Raw genomic sequence first — 26,736 nt, 5'->3', positions numbered from 1 at the left:
GGGAAGGCTGCCAGCCCACAGTAAGATCACAATAGGTCTTTCACAGCCCGACAGCTAGCACTATCTGGTAGGCGAGACCCCCCCCCCCCCCAAAAAAAAAAGGGTGTAAACCCACTTGTAGAGGCATAACACAATTAACTTCCCAAAAAAGATCTCCAGCCCCGCCTCCCCCCAAAAGAAATCCTGGAGACCCACATTTTTGGTTCTTCCATTGTGCAAAAGTTTTAAAAGAAAAATACTAGTTAAAGAATCATCTGTCACACCGGATGTGTTTCCGTGATGCTGGTAATTGTAAGTCTCAACAACACAAGACCAAGTCTGTATTTATTCAAGGAGACGTTTGAGTTTTATTAATGGGCGTCTTGCTGTAATTACAAGACGCTTATTTCAGAGGAGCCTCTGCTTTAATTATAGCACCGCACTGTAAGCGCTGGGCAGCATCGTCCGCGTTCCCATGGTACTCACTCGCCTTTTTCAAGAAACATATTCATTAAATACTTTTGTCAAAAGAAACATTTTCACTTCGAGTTCTGCTTAGGTGATTCGCAGTTGTTGCACTTTTCAAAAGTGACAGATGTATGGTTTTAATTGCCCAATTACGTAGGTTTATGTTAGTTATCATCGAAGGTGATCAACCCCCTGAGATTTCCAATTACAAATGTGTTATCACAGAGGTCTGTATCTCGAAACCTATCCAGTGACGGGCATGCGCATCGCCAAAAACCGAGTCTGGGGTTCTAATGGACGAGGGTGCTATTCGTTCAGGTGACATGAGCACTTGATTACAGACTGGGCAGCGAAAGTGCATAGACTACCACGTCTACATGGTGCTTCTTGTCCAGACCAACGGGTACTGTCCAGCCGTTCCGCCACGTCTCTGGTGTCTCCTACCCTCTGGCCCTTGGTCAAATACTGCTGTGTGGTTGTATGACGTTACAAGGCATTCCGTTGGAACGCATGCCTTTATAACGCATGCGTTACAACGCGAATGCCATTGCTACGCATAACCTTTACCACGAAAATGTCTTTAACACGCATACTTTTAAGTTGTAAAACCATGCATGGTAATGGCATTTTCTTGGTATAGGTTATCTCCGATCCCTGCCCTAATTCATTTCACTTCTCCCCTGTGCCCTTCCCCCTCCCACTCTCTTTTTTTATATATTACCCCTTCCCTGTATCCTTGTGCGACCCTCTGCTCCACCCACAAACCCTTCTATTAAATATCTACCCCTGCGCTACATCACTCCCTCACTTTATTTCTTTTTAATTAAATCCCCCTTACCTCTCCACGTCCTCTTTTCTTCAGGCTCTGCGGTGGTGCTTCGCACGTCCTAAAGAGGAAGCGCAAGTGTCTTTCCGTTTCCTCTAACTACGGCGATAGCCTGCAGAAACACACCTGCCCCCTTTTTGTAACACACGCTTTTTTTACGTATAGCCTTTATCACACATTCCTTTACTACATATCTCGTAGTAAAGGTATGCGTGGTAAAGGCTATACTGATAACCACGCATGCGTTGTAATGCATGCGTGGTTAAGGTTATGTGGAAACAGCTGCTTTGTAGTGGCCGTTTCCCCTGCTGTGTCTGCCTCGGGTTCTGATTTAGCAACAGAAGTAATGGACAGATGGCTGAATTATGGCAGGGCCTTTCAACGCCAGTACCATGCATCGGGGATCTAGGTCTGCCTGCACTACCGCAGGCTCAATCCCAACGGGCCCACACTACCATTCATCCTTGCAAGGTCGACCAATTTGTACCATTTGCTTCGGCAAACAAAAACACGCAGAAGAGTCCAAAAAGACCCTGGTAGTGTAACATGAGCTTTACATTACAATTAATTACTTGAGTAATGAAGTTCTGAAGACCGAAGTACACCTTTCAAGACAGTTTGTGGTGCTCAAAGTCTGCAGAGGGCATTGTCGCCTTTTGAACGAATGTAGACTAACCCGTGGAAACCTGACACCCTTAAAAATAGAAAACCCTACCAACAGACCACCCCATCCCCTACCTTATTCTTTTATTCTTAGTTAGGAGACAATCTATCTACTAAATGCGTGGCCCCACGCTGAAAAGAACACGAGTGAGGAGAGTGTGAACGCAACATGAAAAAGCGAGACTGACATGATTCTGAACCATGAAGACTAGCATAGGAAGCAGTGCAAGACAGCCACTTTTTCAAGAGATGTATGAAATATGGGTGTTGGACTTGGCCCTTTTTGCAGGGTCATCCCTAAACTTTTTGCCTTCCTCCTACAATTCTTCTGACCTGTTGTTGGCTGTTTTATGCCTCTGGGCACTTTACCACTACTGATCAGTGCTAAAGTGCATATGCTCTCCCCATTGTAAATTGCTATGTTGGTTGGATTCCATGATTGGCTTATTTGGTTTACTATCAGACCCCAGTAAAGTGCACCAGGAGTGCCAGGGCGTGTAAATACAAATGCCGCTGGTGAGCTCTCAGCACTGGTTGTGCCACCCACAGAACCGGCCTGGTAAAATGTGTCTAGGGTCTGCCATCGCAGAACCTGCGTGCAGTCTGGTACTGTCATGCTGACTGGGCAAGTCCACCCACTTACCAGTCCCTAAACCTTCCCTTAACGTCATGTTAGTCACCCCTATGGTAGGCCCAAGGGCAGGGTGCATTGTAGCATAAGGTAGGACAAGCCCTGATGTGTGTGGCATGTCCTAATAGTGAATTACAGCCATTTTCGTTTTTCACTATTGTAAGGCTACACTGTTCTCATAGGCCAGAATAGGCGGTTAAGATTGTTACATCCAAGTGCATGCCCGGGGTGGCAGTTCCACGACTCTCCGGTGATTGCCTCCGCCTTCGACGGTGAGCTGCCCGAACGCCGCCCGTAACTCGCCCTGATTCCTGCGGGCTGCTCCCGGATTTTCGCGGGCGCTGGTCCGTGGTGGGGACGACTGTTGCCCGTGACTACATAACGGATACATTTTTGGTCTGCCTCCGGAACCCTGTTTGCCAGCGACATGGACCTTGATGCGCTTGCCCCTGGGTCCCGGTCCCAATACGGGTTGGACCTACCCGGCGGCCATCTTGTCACGATGAAGTCTACCATCCTGTCCACCAGGTCACAGCAGGATCGGGAGTGTGCGACTCTGGGGAGTGTAGCGGAGCGATCGCAGAGAGCTGTGCTGGGGTACCGGGACCTTCTCGAGGCTCTCGGTGCCCTTCATTCCACCTTGCTTCATGGCGTTTGGGTATTGGGGAGTAGGCTTGATGGTGTGGCATCAGCGTTGGGACAGTTGCGGCCTGCCTGTCCTCCGATACACAGGGACTTCCTGCACTGCACTCAGGACGACAACGTCGGGGCCACCCCTGTGCCTAGTGACCAGCTGGAAACTCCGGACAGTCTACTCTTGTGTGATCGGCTGGCTGTGGATCTGATCTGTCCCGGAGGTATTGGACCTGAGTGGGGGGGGGGTGGCCTTGTCCGGTGTGCGGCCTCCGGCGACCCTGGGAAAACTCAAGCAACGGTTGTCTACTCTGGCTGATTCCGCCTTCCTGGACCTTGTGTGCAGTGCAGATCCTGGGGCAGCACTGGGAAAGACGTTCCTCCATAATGCTGACTGGGTTGGTACTCAGAGACTTCCACCCCACCGGGGTGCGTCGCTTCCTGGTCGTTTTTGGACGCTCCCTTACCGTGTAGCATTGGACATGGCGCCGGGTCGAGGGGTATGCATGGGCGGATTTGCCAAGAGTGGCCAAGGATAAGAATGCTCTTTCAGTGGTGGTCGGCTAATAGGCGGGCGGGCTCGGGGTTGCGTGCTCTCATGGTATAACTGTCGGTATAGTAGGTGCAAAATGCTCCCCATCTTTCCTTGACATGGTCGATTTGGTGTTGTTTACTGTTTGCTTTGGGGGAAACATAATGTGCGGGAGGGAGACGCCGGGGGCATGTTTTGAAGGCCCTCCTCCAGTTTATTAATACTCTCTCTACCCCCCCTTCTGGTGGGGTTCTTTTCTTACTCCTTTTTCCCTGTTTCTTCTATATTTCGGGTCTGGTTCCAGGGCGACAGGCACACTGCTGGGGGGGGGGGAGGGGGGGGCCGTACTCATCTGCAGAGGTGCAGGGTGGGGGGTTGGGGGAGGGGATTCTTTTAGTCTTTAATCTCTTTTTTCCATGGCCTCCTTTTTCTTCTCTGATTCTTTTTGTTTTCTCTTTTCTGGGATCAGCGTGGTACATCTCCTTTGTTGTGAATCGTTGCCTTTTCATGTGTGCCACAATTTCCGGGGTGTTCTCTGGCCTTTAGGGCAGGGGACTGCAGGCGCAGCTGGGCATGATATTCTTCCCTATCCTGAATTTCCTGTGTCTGCGCCATTGATTCACTAGATTGCTGTTTATTGCTTACGTTTACCATTCTGCCTGCCTCTTATCGCTGTTGGGAAATTGTTCGGCACCTGATCCTTCTGTTTTTTTTTTCCATTATAAAATGAAAACCCTTTTTATCCTGGTGTCCTACCTGCGCTCTTCACTGGCCAGACTATATTAGCATGAAGATTCTGCTCCCCGAGGTGCTGCCTGTGTTAACATTTGATCTCTGTTGTTCTGACTGCTTAGCGGCCGGCCCCGGGGGGTTGTAGGCCCATACTTGTTATTGATTGAAATGTCAATAAAGGTTTTTCAACAAAAAAAAAAAAAAAAAAAAAAAAGATTGTTACATCCTATGATCCTTACCGACCCAGGGAACATGGTAGAAGATCGAGTTTAGTATGCCTGAACTCGGAATAATACGGTAAGGTTTATTTTAATATTCTGCGTTTGCAAATGCCACTTTTAGAAAGTTGGCGTTTGCTTGCCTAACCATTTCAGCCCACCTCTGCGTGATGTGTATCTGATGTCTGGCTTGCGTGAGTGACAGGGCTGGGGGAACCCAGATGGGCAGGGCTAGGTAGCCTGGTGGTGAATAAGAAGATTGACAGGTAGATGGGTGGGAGGAGTACACCTGGACTCTGAATAGGCCTGTGCTCTGCCACCACAATGCCGGCTCCGCCCCTGAGGAGCGTCTGATCACTCTGCCCTGCACTCTGAAAGAAGAAGCCTGCATCGCGTCAACAAAGTGCTCCAGAACCGGACTGAACTAGGCAAGGGCCCCCCTAGCCTGGGAGAACAAAAGATATGCAGTATAAATGTAGGAGCCCCGCTCCTAAGAAATCAGATCCACTTTTGACCCAAGAAGAATCTCTGCCTGAGCAGGAGGCACCGGGAAAGCTGTAAGGAGGAAGACTGTCCCTATCCTGGGGGACTGGCCTGCAGTGGTGTTCTTGCTGCCAAAGGAGAGAAGAGGAGCCTTTTGCTGAAGACTTTGCTTTATTTTTACTTTCAAGAAACTTGTGCTTTTCAAAACGATCTCCAAGGGCTTGGAAGCGAGCTTGCCCCCTGAACTGAGCCCCAGGACCATTGGGCTCAACCTGACCTTCACTCGCCCGCCGCTGGACTGTGGTGTTCCTTCCCTCGCCGGAGTCGTGACTCTTGTGCCCCAAGCCCCTCCTTGAGCCGTGACCTGACTGCTTTGCCGCCCCTGCCTTGGGAAGAGCCTCGCTCGATCTGAGCCGCTCCCCCGACGCCATGCTGCGTTGCCCCGTCACCTCGCTCGCCGGAGGCTCGCTGCGCACCTTCACCCCTCCCGCCGGAATCGGCGTTGTGAGCATCGCCAAGCCTCGGACAGCCCGGACGTAGACTGCGTGCCCGGCTGCCCCGCTTTGTTCACTTGCCACCTGTAAACACCCCCGCTCTGACCGTGAGCCTGAAGGACCAGGCCCCCCTCGTGAAGTGTGGGAGCCCCGTACGCCGCCTCGCCCTTCTAACGAAGAGCCGCTGAAATCCTGCACCCGCCTTCACGACAAGAAACAAGGTACTGTACTTACGAACTCGACCGCGAGCTCGCATCGGATCCAGGGTCCGCAACGTTCTGTTTTCCCTATCATCTGCCGCGTGCTTCCCGGTTGACGCCTCAGCACGAAGTGCGCTGAGGCCCGCAGTCACCTTTGTACCCGCCTAAGAACTTTCCGTTACAAAGAGAACTTTTCCGTATTTATAGAAATTGTGGCCCCACTGTTTCACCGTTACTGGGCCGTGTACTAACTCTGCTGAAACTATATAAAAATCTTATTTTCGTATACAACCGGATTGGTGTCCATTTGTGGTGCATGCAAGGGGTTTACTGTATGTGTAATTGCAATTGCTTAACCGTGTACGCCTGAGGTTTAGCCTTGACTGCTCGCGCCACGCACCTAGAGGGTGAGCAGGGATTATTCTGAGGAGTCATCCTTCGCCCTGACTAGAAGTAAAGGGTTAACAACAGGAGAGGAAGGGAACAACACGACTACTCCCCTCAAGGGAAATGCTATGAAACAACGAAGTCAGTGTAATGTAAACAAGGCACTTTACATCAAAAGGGCATGGGTCTACAAGCTCGGAACAAACCAGTATGTTGTTGTGAGGAACGCAGACTTATGAAGATAATACAAGATATGTATAAAGCCCTCACTCACCAACCTAGTTGGTGACATGCTTAATCATCGGGCTCCACTGGGTATGGCCGAATGCCATCCCAGTGTGCTGCAACGCCAGGTTACTGCAGAGCGGGGTTCATGTGAAGTGACAGTGAATTTAAAATTTCCAATTGAGTCAAAAAAGTCAATTTAATAATTTCGCTAATTGGAAATATTAAAAAGGAGTGAAGGTCAAAAAATAGAAGACCTGTTTCACTCCATGGCGGTCAACATGTTTCTGCCTAAATTAATGTTCAACAGGCTTTCATCAGGACCAGAGTGGGGGTGCAAAGTCCCGGTGGTATGAACGCGCTAAGGTTCACCCTCCCGTGGGCTATTGTGTGAAACTGAGGGAGAATTTACCTTATGGGCAATTTCTCCGTCTTCGGCGGAATTGCACCTCTCTGGGTGATTTCAAAAACCAATCCAATGATTTGACTTCCAAACTGACAGCTAGAGGGTATCCCCTCCCTCTCCTATCTAGAAGCTACAAACGGGCAAGAAACCAACCAAGGGAAGTCCTTTTGGTGGACTATGTGAAAGAGGCTACACCAATACCACTTACATGTGTCACCACTTACAGCACCCTTTCCAACAAAACGAAAAATTTCAGAATAAACTCGTTTCTCTCCACCACTATATTACTTGGCGGATTTTTCACTGTAAATACAGATTTTTCACACAATAGCCCACGGGAGGGTGAACCTTAGCACGTTCATACCACCGGGACTTTGCACCCCCACTCTGGTCCTGATGAAAGCCTGTTGAACATTCATTTAGGCAGAAACATGTTGACCGCCATGGAGTGAAACAGGTCTTCTATTTTTTGACCTTCACTCCTTTTTAATATTTCCAATTAGCGAAATTATTAAATTGACTTTTTTGACTCATTTGGAAATTTGAAATTCACTGTCACTTCACATGAACCCCGCTCCGCAGTAACCTGGCGTTGCAGCACACTGGGATGGCATTCGGCCATACCCAGTGGAGCCCGATGATGAAGCATGTCACCAACTAGGTTGGTGAGTGAGGGCTTTATACATATCTTGTATTATCTTCATAAGTCTGCGTTCCTCAAAACAACATACTGGTTTGTTCAGAGCTTGTAGACCCATGCCCTTTTGATGTAAAGTGCCTTGTTTACATTACACTGACTTCGTTGTTTCATAGAAGTAAAGGGTCCCTGCTTGTCGCTGGTACTCACCTGCGCCAACCAGAGTCCCCTCATTTCTAACAATGGGCGTCTAGAGAGACTTCTTAACTTTCCAGTCTTTTCATTCTGTTCCGAACTATTCACAAGGTCTGGTCAACATCCTTTCTGACCTTGGATTAGAAGCGTAGTACTCTACCGAGTAGGGAAGGCGCATAATCTTCCCTATTGGTTTATGACAGCAGTGGGGCAAAGCGATAAGATGACAGATGATCGGGTGTCAAAGTTTAATTTAAGCTGGCCACCTGACAACTATACTAGAGCCCCATAACCCGCTGCCAACGGCTACACAGGTTTTTTAAAGGCCCTGAACCAGAGTTATCGTCTACTTTGAGGGTGAGAGCTTTTAACAACTGGTATAGCCAAAGTATAAGGGCATAAGGCTATTAGAACATTCCACCCACTATTTGTAGAATGTTCTAAATTAAAAAGGGAAATACAGAAAGAAACATTGGAATATTGGAGCAGGAGGCTTGTACCAGCCATTATAAGTCCAGAGCTGCTCCACTGCCTTCAGTGGAGCTCTCAAAATTCCAATGCTCTCCAGGACCCAGGTTATGCCCCTGCAAGGCATTATAATGCAGACAAGCTTGTAAAAGCTATGTTAAGCTCAGTTTGAATGCCCACTAGGCATACTACACTTGTCTATTTTCTGTCCTATAAATAGGGCCATTGGACAGACCCCCAGGATATTGGGAGTTTAAAATTTGCCTCCAAAAAAACTAATAAACACAAAATCCACACTTTTGTAAAACTTCTACGATTTTTACAAAAGTGCCTGAAAAAATGGCAGTGTAAATAAATTGAGACTAATCCTCCTTTAATTGGCTCTGCTCTGTGCTAAACCAATAAAGAGGGTGAGCAATAGGTTAGTAGGCGGCAGAGGTCTTAAGTTGCTCGTCTTCCATCGTTAAAATGCACAGGCCCTCACCTTGTGCCGACAGGGCCCTGCCTTTTGTTTCTGGGAACCTGCTTCTACTCGACTGTTTTTTGCACCTTTATATACCACAAACTTGACACGTAATTGAGTCCTTTACATGAGCTCCAGTTACATTAAATAAGTGTTCTTATACACTGGTGAGATTAAGTGATTTTCCCAGAATCACAGGATGTTGAGCCGACGCCGAGACTCGCATCTAAATTTTTTTTCTTTGAAGAGGGGCTGCCTCATTTCTCATCATGCGTTTCAGTGCCCTTCCTTGACTTTTCCTTTCCTCCTCCTATGCTTTCTCCGTTTCGTTTCCATGTCTCTTTTTTTCCCTTCATCCACTGTTTATTGATCCCGTTTCCCATCCACCCTTTTTTACTTTCACACGAATTGTATTTCAGAACTATCTGTTTATCCTTGCTTATAGTGCCAGTCAAATTAGCCCCAACTCCAAAGTTGGCAGCTCTGGCTGTAACCCCACATCATCTCCGTTTATCATGGGACAGAGGAGTCCCCCTCCATATGCCCATCCCCCAACAACCCCAGGACACTCGTGGCATACCTCTCCCCACACTCATTGCTCTCCCACTACAGAGTGTCCAGAGTACATGCCACTCATTTGCCACCTGCTGCCTGCCCCTTTGGAATAGTGGTTGTCCAATGCCAGAGGGACCAGTTTTCAAATTTAGATAAGCACTCTTTACCACCCTCCTGTTCCGAGGTTCAGTGCTGCTGGACCCTCTGTTGGGTCACAGAAAGTGACCTATCCGAGTTCACGGTAGTGACTGAATGGTATTTTTGTGGCAAGTACATGTTCTGCCTGTTGCAAATATACCGCTAATTTTGGGGTTTGGGAATACACATTTTGCTTTTTTTGTCAAAAAATTTGCCATCCCAGGCCGCTAAATCCTAGGAGGATCGATTGGGATTACGAAACCAGAGGATCACATTTGACAGCAGGGTTGACTAAATTATGTGCCAAGAAAAGGCAAATTATGTGGCCTAATGCAGCACATTTTGTGATATATTACTTCATGATTTTGTCATTTTCACACTTGCCAACACTGTCTGGGCATAGGTTTCACCTAATTAGTACCAGTTTGACACTCAAGGATAGCAATAAGAAACAGAAATGTGACCAGTCGATCTCTGAGGAGGGCCTTCAGCTGTGTGGCAACACAGTCACTGTGTTTTAGTAACTTTTGATTCACGCCAATTCCACATAGCAGTGCATTGTTCCTGTATCGTTATTAAAGTGAAATATGATTTAATTCTATAGCTCTCACTACAATATTCAACACACTGCTTAAAACATCTATTGTACAACGTCTGAAACGTTCATAATGATAAATGTTCAATAAAAACGTTTTAGTAAATGTTGACCGTCAAACATTTTTTGGGGTAACATCTGCAGACTATGCAGCAGATGTGAATTATGTGGAAAATATCAGAGCTGCAAAATTCCAGATGCCCTGTCTATAAGAATGACTAAAATAGTAAATAAAACCGATTTCTAGGTTTTTCCTTCTGCATGCCTCCGACTACATAGCACAATAAACAGGCATTTCTTTTATCAAACTGAGCTGTTTGCCCTACAGCTGAACAACAAACAACTCATTGTGGGAGTGAATAAATTAGCTTTGTGTGCTAAAAATCTATTTAGCAGTAACTTGCAGCACAGGCAAATATATTTGAAAAAGGTAATGTTTATACGCTGCAAAAGGGGACTGGAAATGAATGCATTGCCACAGATGTTAAGAACAGCTCTCAATAAAGTGGCTTTTAATGAAGAGACCACATTTTTTATCTCCGGCCTAAACCTAGACTGGTTTAAAGTCGCACAAAAGAAACTGAAGCGCCACGATTTATTTTTTATATTTTCAACAAGCAAGTGCCTGGAAAATAACTGGGATCTTGGTGGGCGGAAGACTGGAATACTCATCCATCTTCACCTGTCAATCCCTACCTTACCCACATCAAGAAACACGTTAAGACTCGAGGTCTACTCCAATTACTGCTGTTTGAATGCTAGCTACTCTCTGGTCTCCCCTCACCGGGGCCAATTGGAAGAGGACTTCCCCCTCTTTGGCAATAACGTTGTCCGACTCCTAACTCTTTGAAAGCACGTTGCCATGGCTGACAGCGATTGACAAAAGTATATGATTAATGAAAAGAAAATCATTTTATCCAATTCTCTCTCGGTGCAACTGCACCTTGCATGATGGAAAGATATAGTATTGAATCTTCAGACAGGACATGGCTTTTATGTCCATAAAGTCTTTACGATAAATCCCCCACTCCAGGAAGCATCCTCGTCGCCACTCGCCGTACATGTTTTGAATTTAAAGGGATCCTCTCCCATATCCGACTACTTGACTCATCTGGCCCTGCCCTCAGTACGTGGAATGACTTGTACCCATCTCAAGGGCACTGCATACGTTCTCCCGATCCTTTCTCAGGGCCGCTGGTCAAATAGTCGCTGTTTTGAGTCTTCGAGATGCTACTTTTACTGCACATATCAGTCCCTGCTATTGGCCCTTAATATAGATTCTGATTCCTGCCCCTGCTCCCAGCCACATGAGCAGGCGGTAGAACAGGGGGCAAAGAGAAACAGATTTGAGTCACAAGGTATGCGAACTGTGGTGCCCAAAGATCGTGGGCAGAAATCATGAAACCAGTGTCATTAATAATGCTCAGAGGCGCTTTTCCACAAGAAACCGAGATACACGACAGATGTCTTGGGGCAAAAGGGGCCAGTGCAGTCTGACAGAAGTACGCATACTGGGAACGCTGGAGACGTCTGCCCCGATGTAACCTCTCACCTTACTGGGGAACAATGACTGAAACCCGCCCTAACCGAAGATTTTAAACAGACTCGGGCCCTCTGGAGTTACTGCCTAAGAATAAATTAATCCCTGCTCCATAGCAAAGGGCCAAAGGCTACTGCCAGATGCCAAAGGTCACAAGCTGCGAGACGGTCCATGCATGGTAAAGAGCGTATGGACAATTACGCGCCCCCGCCTCACTTTCTTTCCAAAGAACACCACGGTCTAGAACAACCCCACACGAAATACACATCTCTCACTCCATGCAGAGACGAAATAAACATCACACCCGACCAAATGCACACATCTGCCCACAACAGACAAAATATAACTCATATCAGATAGACCTCCCCTCCCATGCAGAGACACAATAAACAGCTCTTACACTTCTAGAAAGAAAATAAGCTATTTCATTAGACCTTATACAAAATACACGCATCTCCTACCGACAAAATGCACAACCCTCCACAGGAAAAAAATACAACATACACATCACTCGGCATACTAAAAGGAAAAAGTATAGGTCTTTATACTCTATAAGGTCAAACTAAACAACTATCCCAAACAATAGACAACATTCACAGCTCCCCAAATAGATAACGAACAACATATACACCGGTCCACAAAATCGAAACGCACCTACCTATATCTGGAGGACACATTACATCTTTACCGATACTGTGAAGATCAAATATACAGCTCCCTAGACAAAACACATTTCCCCGTACGCCATATAAACACAATGTAGAGGTCTATCCAGTCCAGAGAGAGGAAATCAAATATTATTTACCCAAGACCATATATTAAATACACATATCCCTCTCAGACCAGTGACAAATATACCAACCCATATCAGGGACCCACAATAAACCCCTGCCCCCTAACAGACACAAAGTAGAATATTAAGCCACAGTGAAGCGTAAGGGCAGGTATTTGGTGCATAAGACTCAAATTGAACACGTAGCCCCCAAGTCTACAAAAAATACACATCTGTTTTTCAACAAAGACATTTCAAAATCCTTCACGGAGGGTACAACCCATGTCCATGGAAATTCCCATACCCATGACTTTTCTCCCAGTTCTTCCAAATGAATTTCATTTCTGTCTGCTCTAGAAGGAGAAATATACAGATGGCCTCCCTTAAGAGGGGCAAGAAAAAGAAAACTAGCACTGTGCACTTTGATTATAAAAGAGCGTTTAGAATACTTCAAATTGCCATTCCTCTACCTGTCACCAGCAGGTAGTTACGTCTGGGATTATCTAATCAGGCCTCCTGTCTAGCAGTCACAGATTATGGAAGGGGTGCCATCTCAAAAGGGATACAGTGTGTCTTTTACGCTAATGTGCAATCTTCTGAAGTAATACAACCCCAAGGTGGACAGCTACAAATCGTTCATCATCCCATACTCTGGCATCTATGTGTGGGCTGATGTTCTCGGCTTCGATCACTTCGCATCTTCTCCAGCTGGAATGCATCCACGGATATATGCTACCCGAACCAGCTGTAACTGTGCGAGAATCCTGTACTCACCCAAACACTGTCCTGGCACCGATAGATACTGCTTCTCCTAAACTTGCCCCTGAATGACTCATTGGCAATCTCAACTTATTGATGTACCCAACCCAGCTGTCGGTGAAGAGGTGTCCTGTTCTGACATCTTAAGCATAAAATATAATGACTGATTTACAAAACCAGTCGTCTAACAGAACCAACCCCCGAACAGAGTACCTAAACAGGTGTTTTTGTATCTAAATTAATTAGCTCCTCTACTGTTGCGATGGCTTGGTGAGTTAAACCTTCAAACCTGACACCTGATGTGACCCGTGCGTCATGTGAATGAATTCCTGCAAGGCCATCGCAGCCTTCGATCCTGCCATAGTTGGTAAAATATGTCAAATTGGGGAATGGCAACAACTATTGATTAAAGCACTTAAAAGCGGCAAAAGTGTACTATGAACCACTGTACAAAAACAGGTTATATTACTAAACATTACTTGAGAAACCAACGAGAAGACATGACTATGATTAATCTCACCCTGGCTGTCCTCTCTCTCCAGTGGTATAGCAGCCCCTCATTAGACCTGCACAGTTTTCCTTTCTCCTCCAGTCAGACTCACTATTTCCTTCCCGAAACTCACTCTCCAGCCCAATCGTCCCAAGACCCACGTAGTAGCCCGCTTCTTCCTGACTGTGTCAAGGTCCAATATTCCTATTCTCTAACAGCCTAGCCGTTCAGCTCTTTCTCCAAACCTATTAAAATGGTTCCCTGCCATAGCCTGACCTGGAATGAGACACTTTCTCTCCAGAAACCCTCCTACAAAATGCTAATGGGCATTTTTCTACTGATACACTCGGGGGCATTTCCTCACCACCAGAGTTAAAAACGTCAGTTTTAGTATTTGATGATGCCATTACCCCACAAAACAGACATTTGTTTAGAAAAGGAGTGTCGGGCGTAGGTGTAAGAGGGCCAGAACATGCCACATGTTTATGTTAATCACTGCCTACCTCAAGGAGTTCAATTTACACGAAGCATGTTTTTATCTTATGATGAATTAAATTCTACCAGGGTCTCGGCCTTCATCGACAAAGTTCGGCAATTCTGCATCAGAGCATCCTCCTATGACTTGCTCTCTTCATTTCTAGGCATGGTTGAGACCCTCGTTCTCCAAACACCGTCAACCCCCACAACTTTTCACAAGACTACCAAGTCCGTGTCAGCAGAACTACACCGGGCCAGTCAGCATGTTCAGGAGTTACTGTTTAGCGAATTTCGGAACAGTGCCGCATGTCCCAATCTGTATCGTGCTCATGGCTGACAAGAATAAGGAGCACAGTGTTCGAGTATAAGTGGGTGGGTGGTGAGAGTCGTTTGGAAAGGGTGTCTTCAAGATATTCGACTCACAAGATGAAGTATCCTCAACTTGTCCTTCGCCAAAACATTGTGCAACACTAACACTCCAGCAGAATGCGGTGTGCTTCACTCAGTAAACAAATACTGGTTCACTCCTATAAACCGCCCGTTTATACAAGAACTAGAACCTTATATATACATAATAGCTAGTATACAACCCCTTCAGCCAACCTCTAGCATATACGTTTCCAAGCACTGACATGCAGGTCTCCAGTCTGCTATAGTTCTATAGCGGTACCCTTCGTCCAACCCGTACCTCTGGTACCCATATCCCGGTGATAGCAGATAAGCCACCAAAACATCCAGCTCCCCGCTTCTTATCAAGCGAAGAAATGCCTGTGCAACCCTATCGCCGGTATACAAATACTTAGGCAACCCAAGCTGTCGGTTTAAAGAACATCCCTCGTCCCATCCACAATCCCTCCCTATGTGAAGCTCCCTGCTCGCCTGGCCGCCATATTGTTGTTGTACCTGAGCTTTTTTACTCCCAGACCATAACCGGTTACCACTTGACGCCCCGCCTCCTCACTCACCGTGGCTCCCCCGGGGGACGCTGCTCAGCGTCAGCAGCAAAAGGAAGAAGAACAGCGGAGAGCCGCGAGACCGAAAGTCCGCCATAGCACCGAGCGCTCTGGGACAGCTGGGGGAGCGCGCACGCAAGGCTCAGACACTAGGCGCGTGCGCGCGCACGCCAGGCTTCAGACACAGGGCGCGGGCACGCACCGGTAGAGCGGGCACGTACACGGACATGGAAAGAGGACTTTGTTGGGACAGGCGCCGTTTCCTACATTGGAGGTGCTGCTCCCGAGACCCGTAGACTTACTCTGGCCCGCACCATCCATTTCAGAGTCTCTTTTGGGCAGCATCGTCGGACTCTGCACAGAGTGGGGCCGGAGTGCGTTATATATTCACCTTACAACCCCCAACCGTCATAAATCCAACCCACGCTTGGGGTCTCTTACCGCCCCGTATTAATTTCTGGTACCCAGGAATTTGCAACTTTATGTGTAAACGCCCCAAGGCGGCTCAGTCTGGGCATCACGGCCCGCCAACTACAGAGAGCAGCCGCTCTACGATGGCTGCTGCTCTCGCTTAGCTTTCCCAAGTATTTTCTCTTCGTCTATTATTGTTTTACAATTATGTAAGTCAAAACGCATATAGCTCTGGGGCATTAAGGGAACAAAGCCATGGAAACGGAAAAATATCATTTAGGGAACATGTGGAAGCTGTGGTCATTCGACCTCTCAAGTTCAGAGTTGACATGACATAGAAGGGTGGATTTCCTACTCCATCTTCACTTTATCCTGTCGATAGGAACGTAACCAGTGCTTGAAATGAGAGTATAAAAGTGCAGGTCCCTGTTCGCAACTGAGGTGCCGGTACTCCGAGTAGAAGAAAATCGTATTTATGTGAAACACACCAGCTTCTCTTTACCTGTACGGCTGTCGCCCTCGAGGAAATTATTACTTTGTGGTTAACCACATTTCCAAACACAGGTTAAGTACAGAAGTACAAAAGTACAGCTAGTTTAATCCGCCCCGTCCATCCTCCATGTACGGGGGCTGGTGTTAGTGACTCAATTGTAAGTATATGAATACATGCCCTAGGCTGCTCCTGGTTTTCTGTGGGGGGAGGAAAAGAGCATAATCAAAGTGCACGAGGATAATCTTCCCATTTGCATGGTCACCCCAGATTTCTCGCCTTTTGCTGTATCCTATATTTTTTCTGCTTTTAGAACTCTGCACTTTACCCCTGCTAAGCAGTAGTAAAGTGTCTGTACGTTAAGGTTCTTATCCAGTGTAATTCCAAGTGATTTGGTGGAGTCCACCAGAGTCGGCATGCAGTTCAGAGCAGTGATCACCTTGGTTCATTCTTTTATCTCCAGGGAGTTTTTAGGGGGTGAGATTAAGAAAAATTCATTTTTTTGCGACTTTAGCTTGAGGAAGTTGGTTGTTAGCCATTGGACAGTCTTTTTGAGAGCTTTATTCATCATTTTTTATCTCTTCCACCAAGTAGATCATGATGTACAATTCGTGATGTGTTGGTTCAGTTGTTGCTGAACACATTTTTAAAGACCTTGACTAGCATGGGAATGTTAGTTATAGGTTGGAAATTGTTAGGGTCAGAGGTGTTTGCTGTCGGTTTTTTTTAGGATAGGGGTGACGACCAGTTTTTAGGCACTTTGGGATGTGACCTTGCGCTAGTAAGGCGTTGATGATTTTAGTCCAGAGAGGGGTGATAATATGGTAGATATGGGATAGGCAGTTTGAGGGGACAGGGTCATTGAAGTGGTTGTTGTGTTTGATACATGCTAATGTTTTTGTGATATCACTGGGATTGTACAGTTTGAAGGTAGACCAGTGCGAGTTATTCTTGGGCAGAGTTAGATCGAGTTGTTTAGGATTTTCAGCTTGGGTGTTTTTTGGGGTGATTGAGTTAGTTGCTGCTGTCCTTAACTCGAGTTGGAGGGTGTTGGTTTTTGCTGTGAAGAATGAGGAAAATTCTTCACTGCTGAGCTGTGTTGACGAAGTCAAGAGTGCAGTTTTGGCCAATTTGTTAGATTGTTGTTTTAGTATTTCAAAGAGTTTCTTCGGTCTTTTTTTGGCATTGTCTAGTTCTGATCAGATGAAGTCTTTTTTGATTGTAGAATGCTTTTGTTATAGGAGTTTCTAGATTTCCTTAGTAGATTAAGTTGGAGGGGGAGGGATGTTGTCTCCATTTCCGTTCATTTAGTCTTAGTTTGCCCCTCTCTTCATTCAGGGCTCTGTTGAACCATGGGCTTTTGTCTTTATTCTGTATTCTTTTGAGTTTTGGTGGGGCTACTTGGTCAAAGACTTTGGTCATCGTGGAGTTGTAGTGAGCAGTGAGGTCGTTGACGTCAGACATGTTATTGGGAGGAGTGAGAGCTTTCTCACAGTGGGAAGCTAGGTTGTTCCAGTTGAGGTTTTTCGTGTCTCTTATCCAATGTTTGGGTCTGAGTTGCTGCGAGTAAGTTTTCTTTTTGGTGGAGGAGATTTGGAAAGTAATAATGTGATGGTCTGACCAATCACAAGGGGTGATCGTGATAGATTCAATCATTTTCTCTTTAGAGATGATCCAGTCAAGTGTAGCTCCTTTGGAGTGAGTGGGCTTTGAGATGGCTTGGATCAGGAAGTGGTCTGCTAAGAAGATTTTGACGGCGTTGACCTGCTTGTCTAGGGGGTTTTCCCAATGGAGATTGAGGTTGCCAAGGAATATGTCATTGGAGCGAGGGGTCGAGTTTGTTGTGATGATTTCCATAAGTTGGTCTGTGAAAGCTGCGTTATTACCTGGGGGATGGTAGAGAATATGTAGTGTGTGGGAGTGGTTATCTCAGGATTTTATGGAGATTCCTAGGTATTCACAGGTATCCAGGGGTTCGGAGTGAAACTTCGAGATGGGGATGTCGGATCGATGTATGCAGGCGGTGCCTCCACCATTTTTGTGGGATCTGTCTAGTCTTATGATGTTGTAGTTTGGAGGGTCTAGAAGGTCTAGGTATGGGGAGGATGAGTCAGTGAGCCAGGTTTCCGTGAGGATGGTTATGTCTATTTACTTGTCAGAAGGCTAATTATCACAAGTCTCTTGTAGCTTGAAGCTTGTGTTCATCCTTGAATTGGAGTGAATTGCCTCCCAGGAGCAAACAATAGGTTGACCTGAAAGTGCAGAGATTTACTGTTGAACTCCACAGAGCATGGAGGGTGGGGACTCTGGACACCCTTTTTGACACTATAGTATCAAATCCTGCTTGACATATCTGTTAAGGTACACTTGAGGGCACACTTGAAAGGTAGAGAACAGGATGCCAAGACCATTCTTGTGTATCTGCAGTCTGGTTGCTGGGGACCCCTGCAGATATCCTGCCAGACTTCTATTTGTAGTGGGTATAGTGGCTGCTTCAAACGGGACTTCTGTGTTAAATGATGGAGGACACTAGGATACATACACACACACACACACTCTCACTTATATATAGTCATTTTAAGTGAGAAAAGAAAAGTATGTACATTTTCCACAGAGTTCAGGGAGACTGTGATATAAATTTGAACAGAAATGGGTTTTGTTTAATGTAATGTTTAAGTATTTATTGAAGGGGCTAAGGGATCCAATGACATATAAGATGTAATGTTAGAATTGAGGTTACTAAGATTTTTATTGCCCAGATCTGGTACAGAAACCTTACTTTAACACCGATACTATATTGCTACTTTACTGGTATGGTCTTTTTTGTAAGAGGAAGACGCACACCAAATGGGATGGTGAAATGATCTATCCAGCACATGGCTAGAGGTTCATAATTTGTTATGGTTTCTATGATGAAAAATATAGGTTTAAGAAGATTACCAGCTAGAGGTGGAGGCTCCCTGGATGGCAATTGTCATTTAAGCGCATCCATATTTTGTGTAAATTGGAGCAAAAAACCAACAGGATTTTCCAACCCTAGATTAAAATCCCCAGGTGATATAAAATTGTAATTTAAAAGAAATAAGTTAACCTCCTGAGATGTTAAAGTGTTGAAGGAGCTGCCGAGGGGTGATTAGTAGGAAGATAAACACAAATAAAGGTAATTTGTGTTTGATTGGCCTTTAAAGTGACAAACTATCTCATTGCGGGATGGAAAAAGAGTCAGTGACTTACAGACAGAGAACCTAGCTATATAATTGCACCGCCTTCCCATTTTTTGGCTTCTCTCATAACATGGATACATTTACAGCATTGAGGGTCTAATTATTTTAAAATAGGTGAATGTGAGAAAATGGGGTGCATTATGTGGTGCGGTCGTGTGACCTCATGGTGTAGTTCATTTACCAACCCGTTTAGGACCCTTTGTTTCCTTTGTCAAACTTTCAGGTCAGCTCTGGGCAACTGTAGCACGGAGCAGCAAGGCTTACACAGAGGAACAAGTGAAAAGCATTTAAGCGGTACCAAAACAATTAAAGAAGAAATCGGCAATCCACTAAAGAAATCATATTTATAAATAATAGACTGTATTTTTATGTGTTTTTGGATACTACCACGAAAAAGATCCGCCGATAGATCTGGCGATATAGAATTTACAAAGTATAATAAATCAAAGCATTTCATTCAACCACGAACAAGCATTGGCAAATTCAACACATTTTACACTTTAAAACTTTTTCACTAAAAAGTTTGGGCTCGTTGTGCGGTCTCTTGGAGTCACTTTAGGCGATCGAGACCAATAGTCAGTCAGGGGCACCAGCAAGGTCCTCAAACAGTTACCTCAGCAGGTAAAGCAGTCTTCAGTCAGTTCCAGACACTGGTAATCTTTGCAGGACTTTCTATAGACGTGATCCAGATGCAAGGGATGAAGGTTGTCGAAGATGCTGCGGATGCAGTGCAGTCGACGGGGGTCTAGCTGTGAATACTGCTTTGTCCACAAAGAAGGTGAGGTGTTCCTGGTCACAGGGCTGACGTCCCTCGAAGTCCTCTTGGTGCTAGCAGAAGTCCAGTCACCACTGGACTACAGGCTGTCAAGTATCCTGATCACAGACCAATCCTTCCTGGGTTAGTAACTTATCCTCTGGAGGTCCCAGCTGCACGGCAAACTCGGGTGCAACTTTGTTCATCAGGTCCTGGTCCCTGGTGCTGCACAGCAGTAGTTGGTGGCGGGTTGAAGACTTTGGCTACCAACTTGCCCCAGCAGGCTTCTTCAGCTTATGTATCCCTGTGTTGCAAACAGGAGGCTGGACAGCTGGTCCTTGGAGTCTTTTGTCTTTAGCTGGGCTCTGGATACTTCTCCTTGAGCAGGACACAGCAGGCACAGTCCCTCTCCTTTGCTAGCCACCATGTGCAGCAGGTGCTGTCCACAATGGTGCAGCCTCTTTTTGCTGGTTCCATGGTGAGCTGGGCAGTCCTTCCTCGGTCCTTCTTCCTGTCCTGTCAAGATCTGAGTTCGGGGTGCTCTACTTATGCTCAGAAAATGCGCTCAGGGCATGATGCGGTTGGTAGCCAATGGGCTACTAGGTTCCTCCCACCTGATGACCACTTCTTGTGAAGTGTGGCATGGGGCATCACAGGATACACCATTCTTCCTACTTCCAATGTGGCAGGACCCCTCTCCCGGCATCTGAAGCTCCCTAGCCCAACCCAGAGGTGTGGCTATCAAGGCAGGCCTAGATAAAAAATCCACTCGCTCACTTGCAATGTCGAGTGAGATTTTATCAGGTGAAGCTATTTTTAGTTTCTCAACCTTGCTAGTGAGTTAATTTAAATTAGAAGGAACAGGTGTTCTGTTCATTCAGAATGTGAATGAGCAGAAAAGAGGCCTTTAGTTTAAATCTTGTTTTTGTCTTGACACACTTCCTGTCTGTTCAAGGACAGAGGTCATGTGTCAGTTTCTCTTCTTACTAATTTGTGCTTATCTGTTCCTGGAAAATGTTTTTTACTTTTCTTTCTCTTATTATAGTTAGTGATTTTTGTCAAGTGGTATCTGAAAAAAATTGAGAAACAAAAGACTGTAAAATGTCAGGTTTTTTCTCTAACACAATATTTAAACAGCTTGTAAATGAATAGTGCAGTTACTTCAAAATATATCAGGAATTATGAAAGAACTTTTTTTGTAATTCAGAAGCGTGATGCAAAGAAAGATTTACATAGGAGCAAAACAAATCACAACACTTTACTTGGTGATGTGCAATGACAAATATTTGCAGAAACTCGATTTCCAGACATTTTACTCTGTATAGTTTTAAAACCACACGTCAGTGGGCATTTCAATGTAAAATCTGCTGATTGCAAATGACAGTGTGCTGCTACCTTATGCTTTAGTTATGTATTTATTAGAAGTGAAACATGAGTTCAGAAACATTTCTGACCCTGAGGCAAGTCAACGGTCATGTGTATCCTATATGTGGCTAGATTTGTATTGTATATGGAGCAAACGTTTAGTCTATTAAACGAAACAAGTATTTTCTGTACAGCAGACATGCTGAACTTGCGTATTTGAAGGTGCTCTCATATGTGATAAAGAAAACGGTGTCTCGGTGAATTATAGCATTATAATTAGGTCGAGTAGATTTTTTTAAGTCACTAGACCTGCAGGTCTAGTAACATTTTAAAGATTTTTCGAGGCCTGTAAAGAGGCCACACAGCCCTGAAAAAGCAGTTTGGCAACTAGTTTCTCTTTCTTGTCCCTAGTGCCAGCCTGCCTGTCTGAACAATGGAGTAGCTCCTCTCCCAAGTATTATCCATTTGCCCTTCAAAGGCGGCTTCTCCTCTGAAGTTTGACTTTTGGGCCAACACCCATGTGGCTTCCTGCAGGAAGGAGGTGACACCCTCTTCCAGAGCTGGACCCTATTGTATCCTTTTCTGGGAGTCATTGGCACAACTCCCCAGGAGGGAAGAAAGCTGTCTCGTTAGCAGGACCCCGTGCTCATCCGGTATGGGCACATGTACTAAACACAACAAAGTGGGCAACTTTGCTAAAGTTGCACACCACAACTTGTTACATTAATTTCGACTTGGTAATCAAGTTGGGCTTAATGTAACAAGCTGTTTGATACCTTGTATGACTCACTTTGGTTGCACCATTCCAGAGTTAACTCAGCTGAGGGGTCAACTTGTAACTCTGTACTCACCAATTGGGCGACCAAGCCTTTCCACAGTAAAAACAACAGTTTCACGTTTTTACTATTAGAACATGTAAAATGTTATGTTCTGCCCATGAAATATGTTGCACCCTGCCTTAGGACTCGATAGGTCTGCCATAAGAGTGACTTGCACTTATACCAGGGGGAAGACTGGCTTTGCCATTACTTTTGAATGGCAAAGTCAGGCTAGCAGTTTAAACTGCACTTGCAGCCTGCAAATGTCAGGCTGGTAGTCTCTTTTAACTGGTGTCACCCCCAGGGTGGTACAACCAGTGCTGCAATCCCTGGGGGGACCCTGTAACTTACATACACTGGGTACCATTTACTAGGGACTTCAGATAAGTTAGCTTATCCAATTGTGTATGAGCTAATTCGACATACCTGTTTAAGAGTAAGGGCACAGGCTTTGAGGTCTGGTTAGCAGGCCTCCATGCACTCTCAGAGTAGAAAAACCAGCAGCATTAGTCCAAAAACCTGGGGGTGACTATACCAAATGGCATTTCCTTACAGTGAACTAATCGGGATAGCCAGGTTTTAGTATTAAAAAGCATGTATGGATCAATTTGTTCAAAGTGGGCACAGATTTACACTCATGTGCCACATCAGAGCGAAAATTGCAAAATATGGAGAAAGCCTTTGGGATTATGTTGTGTTGACTTTGAAAAATTAGTGGTGGTCTTTGACACCTTGATGAGACCGAACCTCAATTCGAGGGACTGTATTACATTTTATTTCTGCTGTCATACTTAACTTTAACATAACTAGTCTGAGAATGTTATTTAATGCTGTAGAGTCAAGGGCATGGACATCAGAATGTAGCGCAATAAGAGATTGACCCTTAATCGGAGGACTTTATTACATTTTACTTTTGCAGTCATTTTTACCTTTGACGTAGCTAGAGTCTGTACTTTATTTAAGGTTGCAGAGCCAAGGGCACAGATATCAGAATATATCACAATTAGTTGCAACGATGAATATACTACTTTTTGGTTACCTCTAAAATTTGGATCTGCTCTGAAGACAAAGGTGCAGCATAGCAGGCAGAGGACGGGAGTGGGGCCCGGGCGGTAACAGACACGCTTTCCTTTGGCATGCCCACACAGCTGATGCTCTTTTATGAGGTTGTGCAGACTGACACAGGAGAGGTGCCTGGACTGCCAACTCCAATCACCTGTGCCTGAATGCCTGTTACGAATCTCCATGTTCCTACAGCATCTGACATTAGCATGGCATCACTTCAACTCCCACCATTACCTTTGTCAACAGTCTGTCCAAAAATGAGAAAGCATTGAAGATATCAGCCATCATGCATTATATCAGGGATCACATACCCCCTGCCATATATCATAAGGATATCGCATGTCACAGAGGAGTATAGAGGAACAGGCCGAATGTCGAGTTCCTTTATAAGGCTATGAAACTCTTGGGTGACTTGCAATATCCTTATCATTCCTATATACGGTTATGGAACTCCGAGGTGACTTGCAATATCCTTATCATGTACACCAGAAGGTACCTTATCCCATATAATAAATGATCACACTATCCCCTTTCCTACAAACCACTTAAAACCTTGGTCAAGAGTGAGCATGTTTGCAAACATGACATAAAAATACCAGTCAATACGAATCAAAAACCTGTTAGATATTTGCTGCAAACAGATATTAAAAACAGTTCAATAGAAGTCAGTTAAAAAAAAGCTGCAGTACCTCAGTCCGTGCAGAAACATGCAGAAATATTCTAGCTTTTCACTATCTAAGGAGAGCTAAAAAAAAATTCTTCTTGTCATTGTAAGCTATTAAAATAGAGCAGAAGAAAGAAAAGCAATGTTCCATTTGTTGCTCTAAACAGCTGCTGAATTATGCTCTGTCACGTGATTTGCCTTTCACCTCAGTTGCCTGCTCTGGCATGTGACGTCAGAATTAGACAGCAATAACCTTATAACAGTCTAGTTTTGACATCTTTTCTTTAAAATTTGCGACTTGGTGCATTACAAGTCCGCGATTATAAAGAAATCAGTGACTGCCGTTTATATAGGGATTACAGAATCCCATATAATATAAAATACTTGCTACAGAATCAAGACCAAAAGAGAAACGATTAAACCAATAGACCACCCTGGTCGCTATAATGCTGTGATCACCTTGGATTCTGGGTGTAATTTTATTTGATAATAAGGGCTGCAAAGATCCAGCGGTGGAAAATATTTACCTTCCTTCAACCTTAAAAATGTCTTGCTGGGGACGTGGCCAAAAAGGCGACCGAGTAGGACGTGCCTGCTCATCGCTCCGACCCCTGGCCTGGGCCCAAGCCGCATAGCAGCTCCTAGCGGATTCCCAGACGACGTCTTGGACCTCGTCTAGGTCCGGGACCTGCTGTAGAGCCGTTGCTCTGAAATCAACGCGGTGCCGGCACTCTTCTGCAGCGATCGGCGCCACGCCCGGCGCGGCCTGCAGGCTACCCCACGGAGTAGAGCGGGAGCAGCTATACTCCGGGGCGAAGCTCATCGGAGGCCCCCCCCCCCAAGCGCTGGTGCCTGATCCAGGTGGGGGGGAGAGAAGAACCTGTGTCCTGCTGCCGGAGGGAGCTTTGAGCAAACTTGTGAGGCGGCCCCGGCTACTGAGGGGGAAATGGCAGCATTTGTCTGAGATCGCTGGTGGAGACAACCTTGCTGACCCACGAAGGTGAGCCCTTGCGCACCAACTGCAGGTCCCTGGGTACATCCTGGACGCTGTGCTTTATCCCCCCCCCTATGCCGCTGAGAGTCGCGTCCGACCTCCTGGACGGTGCCCCCGGGTAGGTGAGTGCCCTGCTCTTTACCTTACGGAGAGGCGCGCTGCAGGTTGCATGAGTTTGGGGCCCTGTATTGAGGCGCAGGGCAGAACGGGAGCCCTCTAGACCCGGAGAATGGTGAGTGGTTGATCGGACCAGGGCGCGACATAGCCTGACGCCCGTAATGCTGCAGCCGCGATGACAGGGCCTGAAATGGGAGAGGCGCCACAGGGGTAGCCCTTGAGACCTTTGGGGGAGGCTGGAAGAGGAGCACCACGGCATAGCGGCAGTACAGGCCATCTGAGCAGATAGGCCGGAGGCCCAGATGCTGATACCTACACGCTGGGACACCGGATCTCGGACTCCTTAGAGCCCGCCTGGTGGTGGCGAACGAGTGAGCTACTTGAAAGGGAGACTCACCGGCCACTGGTGGGTGTGTTCTCTTTCGGTGTCCTGCTGCATCCCAACTGCAGACAAAGGGAGGTACCGACCTCACGATGGCCACCACCAAATCTAGAAAGGATGGATCTGTCAAGGACCTCCTACTCAAGGCCAGGGCTGGAGGAGCTGAGGCACTGTCAGCGCAGAGTGGCACTCTTGTGGGACGGAGCTCGGATGATCCAGAGGGGCCAGTCTTGCGTAGTGTCCTGGAATCTCTTTTTTGCAGACCTTACAAGAGAATTCCTCACCATGAAAAAGGACTTGACCATGGAGATCCGGGGGATGCGCAGGAACATTCATTCGGTGGGGGAGAGGGTCGATGAGCTGGAGAACCAAACAACCACCCAGGACGAGGAGGTGTCACCGCTTCAACAGGAGGTCCTGTGACTCCGGGACCAGCACTTGGATCTCCAAACCTACGCATAGGATCTTGAGAACAACATCAGGATCCGAGTGGTGCCTCAGGGGTCAGAGGATCAAGGCATTGATGCCTTCGTCGTGGAACTGTTTAATCTGGAACAAAGGATTAAGCTAGACTGGACGCATCATGTGGGACCCAGGAGATCAGCGACTGCCCCCTCCCGATATCTTAACATGCGTACATGACTTTCAGCTTAAAGAACGCATTCTACGGGAGGCGCGGGCTAAACCTCTCATTGACTTTCGCTCTTGCAGGCCTCTTCTCTTCCAGGATCTGGCGACCTCTACCTTGCAGAAAAGACAGGAGTTTCGACCTGGCACAGTGTTTTTGCGCTCAAAAGACATCTCCTACTCTTGGGGCCACCCGTTTAGACTCATTTTTAGGTCTCGCCTGAACCAGCGCATGAGCTGGTCTGGCGATACTTTTTGTGAGGGCTCAAATAAGTGCTACCACTGTAGCCTAGAACTACAGTGTATGTGCGCGGGCACGCGCGGCTCACTTGCACGGCTGCTTTGATGTTTGATCGCGATCACTTTCACGGCCGCTTTGATGTTCTCCGTGAGCCAGTTTTTTCCCCCCAGTTTATTACTTCTATGTAGTAATGGTGGCACCTGTGCGCCGCCATTACTACAGAGCAGTAATAAACAGAAACAAGCATTGGCATAGCCAATAGGTCTCGCTTTTGGGACCTTATAAGTATTTAGTTATGCAAATGTTGCATGGCTAAACACTTAATGGGTCCCAAAGCGACACCTATTGGCTATGCCAATGCTTGTTAAATGGGAGGGCAAGCTCCGCCAGGTCCGCTCTCTTAAGGAGGCCACGTCACTTCTTTACCTTCCAGGGTATGACCACGCTACTCCAGAGAGAGATGCCTCCACCAGATGCCGCACTGGTCCCGCACAATGGCAACGAGTTGGGAATTCTCCGCTAAGTCTTTGTCCAGACCCGGAGACAATTACCAAAGAACGCATGGCTGTGCTGCACTCAATTTCAGAAGATTTGAATACCGCGGACTGAAACACATCGGCTATGGTGATGTCATCTGCAATCTTACTGGGATCTATTTTGATTTA

At 46.3% G+C, this 26,736-nt stretch overlaps 1 protein-coding gene across 1 annotated transcript in view; it reads right to left on the bottom strand.

Annotated features, from left to right (window-relative positions):
* The window catches only part of ACVR1B (activin A receptor type 1B), a 142,855-nt gene extending 127,753 nt beyond the window's left edge, over positions 1-15,102 (bottom strand). Inside the window, exon 1 of the mRNA XM_085600350.1 lies at positions 14,932-15,102. Coding sequence (XP_085456476.1) covers positions 14,932-15,016 — 85 coding nt within the window. The 5' untranslated portion in view covers positions 15,017-15,102. The remainder of the gene's footprint in view (positions 1-14,931) is intronic.
* Positions 15,103-26,736: the final 11,634 nt, after the last annotated feature.

The sequence above is a fragment of the Triturus cristatus genome, chromosome 4_2, assembly GCF_964204655.1.
Source record: "Triturus cristatus chromosome 4_2, aTriCri1.1, whole genome shotgun sequence".
NCBI lineage: Eukaryota > Metazoa > Chordata > Amphibia > Caudata > Salamandridae > Triturus > Triturus cristatus.
Note: the sequence above shows the minus strand (reverse complement) of the source record. Positions and strands in the feature narration are given on the sequence as shown.